Source organism: Abramis brama (assembly GCF_963993115.1).
Source record: "Abramis brama genome assembly, chromosome: 4".
Lineage (NCBI taxonomy): Eukaryota > Metazoa > Chordata > Actinopteri > Cypriniformes > Leuciscidae > Abramis > Abramis brama.
In genome coordinates, this window is record NC_139966.1 from 21,186,098 (window position 1) to 21,199,280 (window position 13,183).

The window sequence follows — 13,183 nt, forward strand, 5'->3', positions numbered from 1 at the left end:
CGACCGTCCCCTCCCCCACTCTACTGGGTCTAACACGAGCGAGTGTCAGTAATGGCTGACCCAGATCACACAGAACCTGAGGTTCGAGTCCCCACCGCGACCGTCGCCTCTCCCCCTCCCCCACTCTGCTGGGGGTCTCACACCTGCGACACACTCAGATGCTCGAGAGGCAGGGATGAGACGGACACGGCGAGATGGAGACGAGAGGAGACGAGACATCCGACGAAAAAGTAAGTTTTTGACTTTTTGTACAAGGTTCTCAAAATAATATGGTGCTGTTTGTTTAACTTGCATATTGTTTGCACATATATCGTAACGTAAATGTCACGTCATTTTATTTTCTATAGCGCTTTTCACATTAATCAGAATCTCAAAGCAGCTTTGCAGAAAGTATAGATTAATGTACCAAAATGAAAATAATGATAGTCTAACATTAATATATTAATTAGGGCTTTAGATTCCTAAGAGTCTTAAGCTCATGTTTTAAGGCCACAGATAGGATTGCATAGGTGACTGCATTTTTAGCGGTAATCCGCTTTTAAACTTCGCCTAATTTAAAATGTTGTTGTCTTTATGTAACTTCTGAAAGACATATTTTGCGTCCCTGTTACTTCATCTAGATGTTTAGCTCACTTTTGGTAACATTAATGTAAGATGGCCAGGAGTTGGATTTTTTGCGGCCTACACGTGCAGCCATGAGGAGTCTGAGGCCAGGCCTGAGATTCATGCGTTTTATCACTATAAACACTAATAATGGGTTTCAAAAAAACAAGAGGGAAGTTTAATGAATTCAGAACAACTTTTTTCTACTTCTGTAATGCAGTTTTCAAGACCAGACAATAAATGGCATTTATTTTCAGTATGAAATTGTATTGGCTTATGTTACAATGCCAGTTACTTTAATATATTGCCAAATTGTACCATTGCAGTTTTAAATACAGTGTAATGTGATGTTTGACCATGATGTCTGACTATGACACTTGTGCTTGCAGACTAATGTTACGAATGGCAGCTCTGGATGCACAGGTGAGATAATGAGAAGATAGTAGGCTACAAAACACATTTAACTCATTTGTGGTATGTCAAATTGTAGTGCGTCATTTATTACTTAAAATAGACTAATTCTTAAAGCTTATATATGTAGCTTAATGAGACAGAGTAACTGAGGTTTTTAAAAGCACAACCTTGGAGAAAAGTAAATGTCCATCATAGCCCCCCATGCGCCCTCCTTTCATTCTCCTGCAACACCATGCCAAGTTCATGGATGTGCATGAAATTCAATCTTTTAATCTGCTATCTTTTGTTTACAGGTAAATAATGTTTTAATTAATAACCGATCAGTTTAATTTATAAGTTTAGAGGCCACTACATTATCACAAAGTAATTAATACAATCTTAAGGTTGATTTTTTGTAAACTTACATTTTTTGTTATAACTTGATCTGTACATTTTCTTTACGGTTTAATTAAAAAATAAAACATCATCTGTTAGAAGTCAAGGCAAGTAGATGATTATATCTGCTTATTTTAGTGAAAATGTTCATTTAAAAAAAACATTTTAGTATTTTTACTTTTTTGTTAAACATTTGAAACGCTTTTAAAGGACAGAAGATTTGGTATTGTGGCATTAAACGATATAAATATGTCTAGCCATATGATCATGTTATTGTGAAACCAAAAGTGCACTTTTCATGTTCAATATAAAGATAAAAAAAATACCTCGCTGATATCTAAAAAATGTATTTTACATGCATTCATCGTTGGTGAAAATTAATTTCTAATGGCTAAATAAATTTGGCCAATTATCCCTAAACTCTGACATGTTAGTAATGTCCAGTTACTGAACCATTGATATAATTAACTGTACGTGCTGAGGAAATACAACATGTTGTCCTGTGTACTGTCAATTTCAGTGGATACTGTAGTTAAGTTTGTTTTGTTGTAATTTTTTATCATTGTATTTAATTAAAAGTCACAGTTCACATTAAATTTGTGGTAACTACAGGTTTTGCTAAATTGGTGTCATTGATATCAGCCTTATTTTGATACTTATTTTAAATGTATTAGTTTGTATTTTTGTATGTATTTGCTTGTTTAAGCCTAACCCTATAGACCTTATGTAGCTCCGCCCCTTTTCAGCGCCGCGCTCGTTGTCTTTTGTCTTGTATATTCACAGTGATCTTGTGTATTTATGAATGAACGACTCGTTTTAAAATCTTTCCGTTCTACTGACATTTGTCAAGACATCTTCGTTAACTTTACATTAAAGTCCGCGTGAACCGGAAGTTGCAAACGACTTTTCTCCAGTGTTGTGACGTATTTCCCAGTGAAAAGGAATATTGAACAGAGGGCAGGGTTTTACTCTAGCGCTCCTCCTCTCCATCTCTCACTCATAGCAGACTAACGGTTTGAGGAGTGGTTAAGCGTTTCCCAAACCAAGCCGTCAAACCTACATCATCAGAGAAGGAACGCCATTCCAGACCGGAATTAACTTTTCAGACTTTGATTAAAGATTACGACAGCAAACAAGTTTTTTCTGTGTATTAACTTGCACGGATTAATTGTTCACCACAAGACTAGTAATATGCGCTAACAAAGTAAATAGGTTCAATTTTGATTTCAGTTGGACTTTAAGTAAATCCACTTAAAAAGCTTATTACTCCTGGACAGCGAATGCCATAGAGATATACAGAGCGACCGCAAAAACGGAAGTTCAAAGACAATATTATAAAGATGCTGCGCGCTTGTTTCTCTGGCGCATAAGGTCTATAGTAGGAGGAAGTAAAATGGAAAAATATTTTAAATAATTATTTTTTTTGTCTTTGTAATTTACATTGCAGTGAATGATGTGACAGATGATGTGACAGATGATGTGACAGAAGAGAAGACAAAGGTAGGCTATATCCACAGATAAACATATAACTGATGGTTGAGGTAAGGGACAAAACAGTTTTAGAAGTTAGTTTTTACTTTTTATTATTTAATACTACATTATTATAAATTTATATATTTGTAGACAAAGGTCTTAGCTAATGAACCATATAAGGGAACAGGTTTTTCTGAAAATGAAATAACTTCGCTGGACGCATTAAAAAGCATGCTATTTTAATTTGATTCATCCAACAGCAGTGTAAAGTCTGTAATAATGTAATTATTGCGTTCAGTAAAGGAGCTGACTGACTAAATGATTGACAAGACAACAAATTAAGACAACTAACTAATTTTTATACAGCAATCCTTCCAGTTCCAAAATAAGACACACTGTACCACTAAAAGGAGAAAAACAAACTTTTTTCTCCTTTTAGCGGTACAGTGTCTTATATTTACAGAACACAAGAAGTGTATGTTAGGTTGTGTAACGGTAAGCATTATTATGTGCCGCCCTGTAGCAGCAACAGAAATGTTCCCTATGTGAATCAAAGTATCTGTAGTCTGTCTATAAATCGCAACAATTACGTACATTTTATTTGTGCCTGACCTGCATTAATTACGCAGTGCGAAATGCCAGTGTACATGTTCACTCTGTCTTTGAAGTCCATTACATCAGGGTTTGCTATTGTGGTGATACGAATTAATTATTTATAATAAAAATATTCCATTAAAAATATGAATCATACATTTTGAATTCATGGTGACAGTAGATGTAAAGATGTATGTAAGGCATGTTAATCAGGCCAAATATATATGTAAATAAAATTAATACAATAATTCCCCATATTGCAAAACAAAAATTATTACACTTTATTTTAAAGTGACGTAGTTACATTATACTGAGTAGTATTAATCAACTACATGTACTAACTATAACTAACTATATATTTGTATTGTTTAATATATTACAGATCTCTGTCTTTCAATTTAAATGCTGAGGACAGGCTAAATTGTGTAAATTGAAAATGTGTTTTTCAAACATAGAGCATGTAATTAAAATAAAACTAAAGAAATTAAAAGCAATGAATGTCCTGAGTATCCAGATTTCCTTTAGATTGAACTTTAAGTATTTTAATTTTGATTCATTTCTTTATTTTTAACATAAAGAGGGCTTCTGTGTGTAGGACATGTTTTGTCCCTTTATCTCAAGAATCAGTTATAGATTAAATGGTTAAAACAGTCAGGGTTCAAAGTAGGCCTCAACCAAGCTATTGCAAAAGTCAATCTGCACCACCAAGCCTGCAAAAGTATGTGTCAGGCAACCAACTGAACCCTACCGGACAAACGCAATTGTGTTACAGGACACTGTATCCATAACTAAGACATTTCTAATTTGAGTTTTTTTTTCTATTTTATCCTTTTATTTTCCTGCTCTTTATGAGTTGTTCAGTGGAATATATGGGATCCCCTGTGGCTCACCTGGTAGAGTGTTTGCTGTCAACAATAAATCCTTATTTGAAGGTTCAATTCTGGAGGTGGCATAAATGGAAAAAGAAAACCTTCCAAAAAACCTTTTTGTTTGATTGTTTTGTAGGTTCAAAGCTGTCACTTGAGTCACCTCCAGAAATTAAAAGCACATCACAGTGCTTGTGAAGAACGCTACATGAAGGCGCACACAAAAACTGTAAATGATGAACGGGAGAAGACCATGTTTTTACATCAGAGCATGAAAACAAAGGTTAGTTGTATTAAATGCTTTCGTTTATATACCTTCGGTTGCTAGGTCATTCTTATGTTCGTAAAACAAGTGAACTTTGGGGCATTTTTCAACATCATAACATTGAGCTTGCCGTTTTCAGTCAGCAGGCCCTTCTAGTCAGCAGTTGGCCCACACATAGATTTTGAGCCCAGGTCTCAGTGCTCAGTCTGCACCCTAGACAGTGAGCCACAGGGTTCCCCAAAATAAAGCCACAGATCCGCCCATTGCAAGGCCTCTTCAGAAGCCTCATGAATGTTCTTGATAGTTTTAGAGTTTGCTGAACTCATTTCCCAGCAAAGCTCTGACATCCAACTTCAACTGGCTCGCACTGAGATCTCCAGCCATTGCTCCAACACACTGAGACGAGCTCTTCATATTTTGCCTTTTTTAACTCGCTGGCTTCCTCAGTCCTGTCTTTAGTGGACAGTTAGTTCTATCAAAACCACTTGGTTTCGCTACCGATGTCAACACCATGTTTGGGCGGAGCCGTGTGATTTGCAATGTTCTCTGGGAACTGAAGCTGCCTTCCTAGGTCAACCTGGCGCTGCCAGTCCTGTGCTGTGGTGAGCAGTCCTCCCTGAGGAGATACTTCTAATAGGTTTAGCTAGATCACTTTTGACCTGTTCTTCAATGACACTGAAACATTCTGTGCCTATGTTCATTATGAGTGTGCACATAGTCTGGAGTTTCCCATTGCCCCTCGATGTCTTCTCCAGGATATCCTCTACATCCTCATCCAACTAAAGGCTCTCCTTTTACTTAGCGGCAGGTCACTTAACCTGACGCTGTTCAGACTTTCTGCTTTGTATAGGGACTCATGTTGCATGGAGGTTATGGGGGAGTCCTCCTCCGTCTGACCAGGTTCTGTAGTCGGCACCATGAAACTTGAACTGCTTGCTACGGCATTGCTCCACTTGTCCCTTCCTCAAGCATGCCACCGGTGTTTGGTGAATCATCAGACCTCTCAGGTTCTTGCCTGCCTTAATACAAATACAGACTGTGCTCATGGTCATTACCAATAGATTCGTCCAATAGGGATGCTCATCCAACCCGCCCACCTCCCCCCATTCTTAGATGACTGTCAGAAGAAACAGTTATTCACTCATCAGATGATCACGCTCGTGCTATGAGTCTCTGCGAAAAAAGCGGCAATAATATCTGAATGCAGAGCAAATGAGAAACCTGTTTTGCAATCTTTTTCTTTTGTTCATATTATAATCTTATGTTTCTTTACATAGATTTCTTGACATATATCTCTTGACATTTCTTGACATATATCTCTATCAGCAATGACTCGACTCAATGGTTATGATTTTTTGCTATATTCATGCATTGCTAATGCCACTACTACTAGTATTGCCACTACAGCCTGGAAATTTATAGTTGCATTGTCATTTATAAAATCTGCACACTGAATGTTTCACTTTGGACAGACATTTATAATTGCAGTATGTTGTTTGTCTTGGCATTCCTGATCAAGACTTCTAACTCATACGTTTTATTCACAGCCTAAAAGGAAAATGCTTGGATATGAAACAGAAGAATCAAGTTCAGAGTTCAGCGAGTATATACCGGACACAGAGGATCAATCAGAGAGTGACAGGTCAGCAAAGGAAGAGAGTTTAGCAAAAGATGTCAAACAGCAAAAGAGAAGAAAGGTTCAGTCAAAAACATCAAGATCTAAACCATGTAAAAGAAAGTGTGTGACACGTTCTAGTTCCTCGGCTACCAGTGGAACCAAAGAATCCTCTTCATCTGTTGAAAATGACACCGGACAATCCTCTTCATGTGACGAACATGACAGCGGCGACTCCTCTTCATCGGATGAGCATATCAGCGGCCAATCCTCTTCACCTGATACTTCTAATGTGAAGGTCATGATGCTGAAGAAGAAAACAGATGGTGGCAGACTATACAACAAAAAGTACTTCTGCTTGTTCTGCTCTAAACCATTCAGTAAAATGGCTCGCCATTTGGTATCAAAGCACAAAGATAAGCCAGAGGTGGCAAGAGCAGTTGCATTTCCGAAAGGGTCTAAAGAGCGACGATTACAGCTGAGTTTATTGAGAAATAAAGGGAACCGTTGTCATAATACTCGGGTGCTTAAAGAAGGAGAAGGACTGGTGATACCCCGACAGCAATCCATTTCACCAGTAACAGCAAGTGATTACTTGCACTGTGTAAACTGTGAGGCCTACCTAAAGAGGAAATCATTATGGAGGCACATGCAGAGATGCCATCTTAGCAAAAAAGTCAAAGGAATGAAGCCAGGAAAAACTAGAGTTCAGGCCCTTTGCTCGTATACTGAACCAGTTCCAGAGAGTGTGAATGCACGATTTTGGAAAATGGTGCTTGAAATGCATGAGGATAAGATAACAAATGTTGTCCGCAAAGAGAAAATCATATTAAAATTAGGGCAACATCTCTTTAATAAGCATGGCCATGATGTCACAAAGCATGAATATATCAGGCAAAAGATGCGCGAGACAGGGCGACTAGTTCTCCAAGGAAAAGAGACTGGCAAGTTGAAGGAGGTGTCAGACTTCTTTGTACCCGCTAATTTTCCTCATGTGATCGAAGCAGTTCAAAGTGTGTCTGGTTTGAATGATGAAACTAACACATTCAAAGCACCATCTTTAGCACTAAAGTTAGGGCACAACCTCAAGAAATTGGCCAACATTATTGAATGCGAGGCAATGATGTCAGGCGATAAGAATGCTCTTAACAATGTGCAGGCCTTCAAACAAATCTGTAACACTAAATGGAGTGAGTGTGTGTCATCCCAAGCCCTCCGAAATTTGAGTGAGGCAAAATGGAACTCTCCGCAACTCCTTCCCTTTGCTGAAGATGTGAAAAAAATGCACCAGTATCTTGACAGACAGAGTAAGGAGTACCAAACAAAACTTGAGGAAGAACCAAGTAACAAGAACTGGGCAAACCTTGCAAAAATGACACTTTGTCAGGTAATACTTTTTAATCGTAGAAGAGAAGGAGAAGTATCCAAGATGTCCCTTATTGCTTTTACACTGAGGGATACCTCGTTGACTCATCCAGATGTAGAGCTTGCTTTGTCTGACCTTGAGAAGAAACTTTGTAAGCACTTCCAAAGAATTGAGATAAGAGGCAAACGAGGACGAAAGGTCCCCATTCTTCTCACACCGGATATGCTGACATCGATGGAGCTACTTGTCAAGACTCGCCGTAACTGTGAAGTTCCCGATGAGAATGTGTTCATGTTTGGAAGACCTCAAGCACTCAGTCACTTCAGAGGATCAGATGTTATTCGTAAGATTGCTCAAAGCTGTGGAGCAAAACACCCAGAGGCATTATCCTCCACGAAACTGAGAAAGCACATGGCCACTATGTCCAAGGTGCTCAACTTAAAGGACAATGAAATGGATGACCTCGCTGACTTCCTCGGACATGACATCCGAGTCCATCGGCAGTATTATAGGTTACCCGAAGGCACATTACAGCTTGCCAAAATAAGTAAGGTTCTTATGGCCATGGAACGAGGACAGCTATCTGAGTTCAAAGGAAGGAATCTTGATGAGATCCAGATTGATCCACAAGGTAAAACAGGCCTGAGTTAATAACTAAGTAAATTCATTTACACATATTCTTCCATAGATTTTTTTTTTTTTTTTTTTTGTCAAATGCCAATGAAATGTTCAATTGATTGATTTAAATAAACTAGCAGATTGAAAATGATCAAATGCCATGTTATGATCAGCTGGAACTCCATTGTTGGTTATAGACATTGGTTGAATGAAGCTGTTTAAAAAATATTTTGTTCGCTACTTATTAATTTTACCTGTATGTTTACTGTGTTTTATAGAGAGAGTACTGATGGACAGTGATGGATCAGACTCTGAAAATGAGACTGGAAATGGTCCTTCACCTTCAGATTCAGCAGGTATGTAGTCAGCTACTGAAAGGGAATGATGGGAAAGCTAGAAAAGGCTTGAATATTACTGGAAGAACAATTTGAGTGTGTTTACTGATATTTAGGAGTGCTTGTTGAATATTCTTTTACTAAAAGAGAGCTATTATGTGTCCAGACAAATCAATGGAGTCCACTAATGAAGTTGAACAACACAATCAACAACCATCCAAAGGTAATACGATTTAAATTAAACAGGAGTATTATGAAGACTTCTGATATTGTTTTACTTTTAAAGAACCAGTGCTTTATGATTTGCATATTTTCACTTGCTTTTATTTTTTTATATCCTAGATAATATATATTCTTAAGATAATTTTGTATAATTTTCTCTTATACATTTTTCTGAAAATAGTATAATTTAGTCTGTGTACCAACAGAAAAAAAGAGTACTTAATTGCACACAGTGCCCCTTGCTAATATTGGCATTATTGGTTAATCTGAGAAGAGAAGGAAGTGAAAAGACATTTTTGTTGTTTCAGCTTTTGATCTTTTGTTCAAAAGTATAAAACAATCCCCTGCTCTAACAGTTAAAAACACAGTTTCATAAGAACAAAACCAAATAAACCCCAATATATTTGGTAAATTAGATGCGTGGCACAATTACTGGTATCCATTTAGTCAGCATTCTGTGCCATTACTGTATATTACCTATATATAAAGTCTTCTCAGTTGTGCACATATGTTTTATAACAGGCAAGGATAAAGAACTGCAGCCAATTGGCAAGGACTTGGACAAACCACACACAACAAAGGGTAAGCTGTTTTTCAAATGTCTTATGAAATGTCACACATTCCATTTTTTGTGAAAGTTCAGTCAGAATTAAGTCATTTTAATTGGAATCTACAAAGAGACCCATTTATATTGACAACAGAGTTCCCTTAAAGGGTTAGTTCACCCAAAAATGAGAATTCTGTCATTAATTACTCTCCCTAATGTCTTTCCAAACCCGTAAGACATTTGTTCATCTTCGAAACACAAATGAAGTTATTTTTGACGAAATCTAAGAGGATTCTGATCCATCCATATGCAACAACGTCATTGCAACTTTCAAGGCCCAGAAAGTTAGTAAAGACATCATTAAAATAGTCCATGTGACTACAGTTGTTCAACCTTAATGTTATTAAGCGAATACTTTTTGTGCGCACAAACCAAACAAAAATAACGACTTAATTCAACGATTTTTTCTCTTCCACGTCATTCTCCTACTCTGTTGACATAGTGTAAACAGTGCAGCGCTTCCGGGTTCTACGTCAGAACACCGGCTCACCATTGGCCGACGCTGGTCATGTGAGCTCTACGACACATGCGTGTGATGCTGACACAGGAGCGTTCTGATGTAGGATCAGGAAGCGCTGCACTGTTTACACTACGTGAATAGCGTAGGAAAAGGATGTGGAAGAGAAGAAGGTTGTGCACAAAAGGTTTTCTCATCGCTTCATAACTTTAAGGTTGAACCACTGTATTCACATGGACTATTTAACAATGTCTTTACTTCCTTTTTGGGCCTTGAAAGTTGTAATGATGTTGCTGCCTATGGAAGGACAGAATCCTCTTGTATTTCGTCAAAAATATCTTCATTTGTGTTTCGCAGATAAACTAAGGTCTAACAGGTTTGGAACGACAGTAGGGAGAGTAATTAATGACAGAAGTTTCATTTTTGGGTGAACTAACCCTTTAAATTTCATGTGGAGGTCAAATTTGGTGAAAAGTAGAAAGTGTCTCTATCTCAGTGATCTGTGCTGGAGTTTTGTAACAGCAGCATGGCAGATCCAAAGTGGAGGAAGTGCTTATTTTACTGGCTACTTCTCTCCATACAGCGTCTTTTTACGGACCATTTCTTAATCTGCAAGTGTTGTATTGGACAGAACTGTCTGAGAATTCAGGCTCGAGACTAGACAGAATGAAAATATATTTCCAATATTTATGATCAATATATTATGATCAGTATATGGTGTAAATATACTTAAAAAAATGTATTCACAATATATTTACACTGTAATTTACATTTATGAATTTCCTTAAATTTCATGGGCGTTTTAATCAAATTTGAAAGTTTGTAATAGAAAAACATACAAAAGAGTGTCGGGACAATGACTTTGTGCATTTATTTGTATTTATTTCACTGAAACTTTACTGAATAAATACAAAAAAACATAGAAAACTTAACATAGAAGTTAATAGAAATCACTTCAATAGATTTCTGCATTTTAAATAAAGCAACATGCAGCATATTCTCAATTTCTTGTTCTTCTGCTGATGTTATAATGTTATAAAGTCGAGAGCCCAACTAAAGCAAACACGGATCACAATCTGGTGACTAATATTATATTATTTTCAATAAATCATCAACATCTAAATCTAAATCTAAATGTTAATTTCTCAATAAGAACTTGTGTAGACGTCTGACAGAAATCAAGTCAGTCTGGTTAGTAATAAGTAAAGCTGGTAATGCTGTTTGTGGAGCCGTTTAACCCTCCTCTGCTGAGATCTTCAGAGATCTGTTAGTGTTTTGTTCTGTTGGGATTTAAAAGGTTTGTGTTGTCTGAGTTTCGTGGGTCACCATTGTGCTGAAGAACAGAGCCTGTGCTTCAGTCCAGCAGAAGAGCAAGAAACATTGAGAATATGCTGCATGTTGCTTTATCTAAAAACTATGTAACTCTATTGGAGTTATTCTTTTTTAAATGCATTTATTCAGTGAAGTTTCAGACATGCACAACGTATTTACAGTTTAATAAATAGAAATAAATACAAAGTCTATCATTGTCCCAACACTCTTAAGTCTTTGTACTAGCAACTTACAACTTTGATTAAAACACCCTTAAGAAATGTAAGGAAATCGTGTTCCTCATGCTTTTGAAGTACACTCAATTAATGACATTTTACAGTGTAAATATATTATATATATTAAATATATTATTATTAATATATTTTTTATAAATGAAAAGTGGCAATTCCTTGTGTATTATTCAATATATTGTAAAATATAACAAATATTTTCCGTATATTTACACCATATAATATATTGATCATAAATATATGAAACTATATTTTCATTTCCAAGCAAAATCCTTATAATTGTGTTTTTTAAGATCTGTTGCCGTTGTTCACCGTGGGCCAATATAATTTAAGCATGGGTAAACCCCTCCCGTTATGTGCAGCTTTAATTAGGTCCTATATCGTAAATGTTTCGTTTCTAAAGGCTTAAACATGTAAAGAAAAGAAAAGAAAAGGAAAAGGTCATCCTGTACAAATGTACTTCAATTTCCCAAGCAGTATTTATGGTTATGACCAATAAAACCTAAATATTTTGTCATTTTTGGCTTGGTCCATTTTCGGCCCAGGTCCATTACACATTTTAGATAGTGACTAAATTACCAGCAATATTTTTGTCAAAATAGTCCTTTTTAATAAAGTATCACTGTTTATATTGTTACTAGGTATCATGCTTGCAAACATGTGCCATAATTTACAGATTTTCAACCATGCTAACTAGATTTTAGCAAAAACGTATGTATAAAACTGTAAAACAATGAGAGAAAAACTGAAGATCATGTATTTATTTTATATGTTATTCACGTTCATGTCGTGTGGGATAACAATTACTTTTATCCCAATCACAATTACTAATATTTATTTTTATTTTATTCAGCATCTTCACAAAACCCACGGAGAAAGTGGTCTAAAGAAGAGATCCAGGCTGTGGAAAAAACTCTGATGGACTACATCCACTCTGGAAAGGTTCCTGGTAAAGCCCAGTGCATGGAGTGCATTGAAAGGTCACCAGCGGCACTTCGGGGGAGAAGTTGGGAGGGGGTGAAATTTTATGTTAAGAATCGTATTGATGCCTTAAAGCGAAAAATGTAGAAGAAAAGGTCCTTTAGCTAGATGTTTCTCTTCTTCCTGTTTGTTGAAGGCAACACGATGTTCAAAATGTGTTTCAAAACACAAGTTAAATAAATGTTCAAGAGCATTAAGAAATCGTAGATTCTTGTTTTTGTTGTAATTACCCAAATTTTCAAACTTTTCTTGGGGAAGTGTGGTCCAAAACTGTGGCACATTTGCATAAAAAAAAAAAAAAACTTGGATAGATAGATGGATAGACAGACAGATATAAAGACATACAGATGACAGATTGATAGATAATACAGACAGATAGTTTTGTGTTGAGTTTAAGGATTTAAAAAAAAGACAGCTTAAAGTCCTTACACACTGAGTCCAAAATTCTCGCTCATTAAAAAATATACGACCTCACTTTGTGTCAGGTTTCGTACAAACGAAGCAGGCAAGATGGTAAGTTTGATATTTTAATAGCAGAATGGATCGGACACAGCGTGAATGGTGAGTAAAACAGGAAGTAGAGAATCAGATGAAGCTTAACTGAATGGTAACCAAGTCTCTCTCTCTTTCTTATCCAGATGAAGATGATGAAATTTCTGATGACAGAATGAAGACTGGCTGAAGAGGATCGGGATCAACGGTGAGTATGCAGGTAGGTAAAGTCTTGTAGGAAAGGAGTCTTTGGGCCCTATTTTAACGATCTGAAACGCAAGTGTCAAAGCGCAAGTAACTTTGTGGGCGGGTCTTGGCGCTGTTGCTATTTTCCCGGC

The 13,183-nt window shown here is 36.7% G+C and overlaps 1 protein-coding gene across 2 annotated transcripts; it reads left to right on the forward strand.

The window, feature by feature from the left end:
- Positions 1 to 212: 212 nt before the first annotated feature.
- Positions 213 to 12,640, forward strand: LOC311081136 (uncharacterized protein). Of its 2 annotated transcripts, XM_084111545.1 has the most exons (8): positions 213 to 1,026; positions 2,840 to 2,892; positions 4,465 to 4,608; positions 6,138 to 8,202; positions 8,468 to 8,545; positions 8,691 to 8,747; positions 9,269 to 9,328; positions 12,226 to 12,640. In XM_084111545.1, the coding sequence occupies exons 3-8, from the start codon at positions 4,534 to 4,536 to the stop codon at positions 12,438 to 12,440; spliced, it is 2,550 nt and encodes an 849-aa protein (XP_083967671.1). In that variant the 5' UTR covers positions 213 to 1,026; positions 2,840 to 2,892; positions 4,465 to 4,533; the 3' UTR covers positions 12,441 to 12,640. The 2 variants fall into 2 exon arrangements, with proteins under 2 accessions (XP_083967671.1, XP_083967672.1); XM_084111546.1 differs by lacking the exons at positions 213 to 1,026; positions 2,840 to 2,892 and having other exon boundaries at positions 4,344 to 4,608.
- Positions 12,641 to 13,183: the final 543 nt, after the last annotated feature.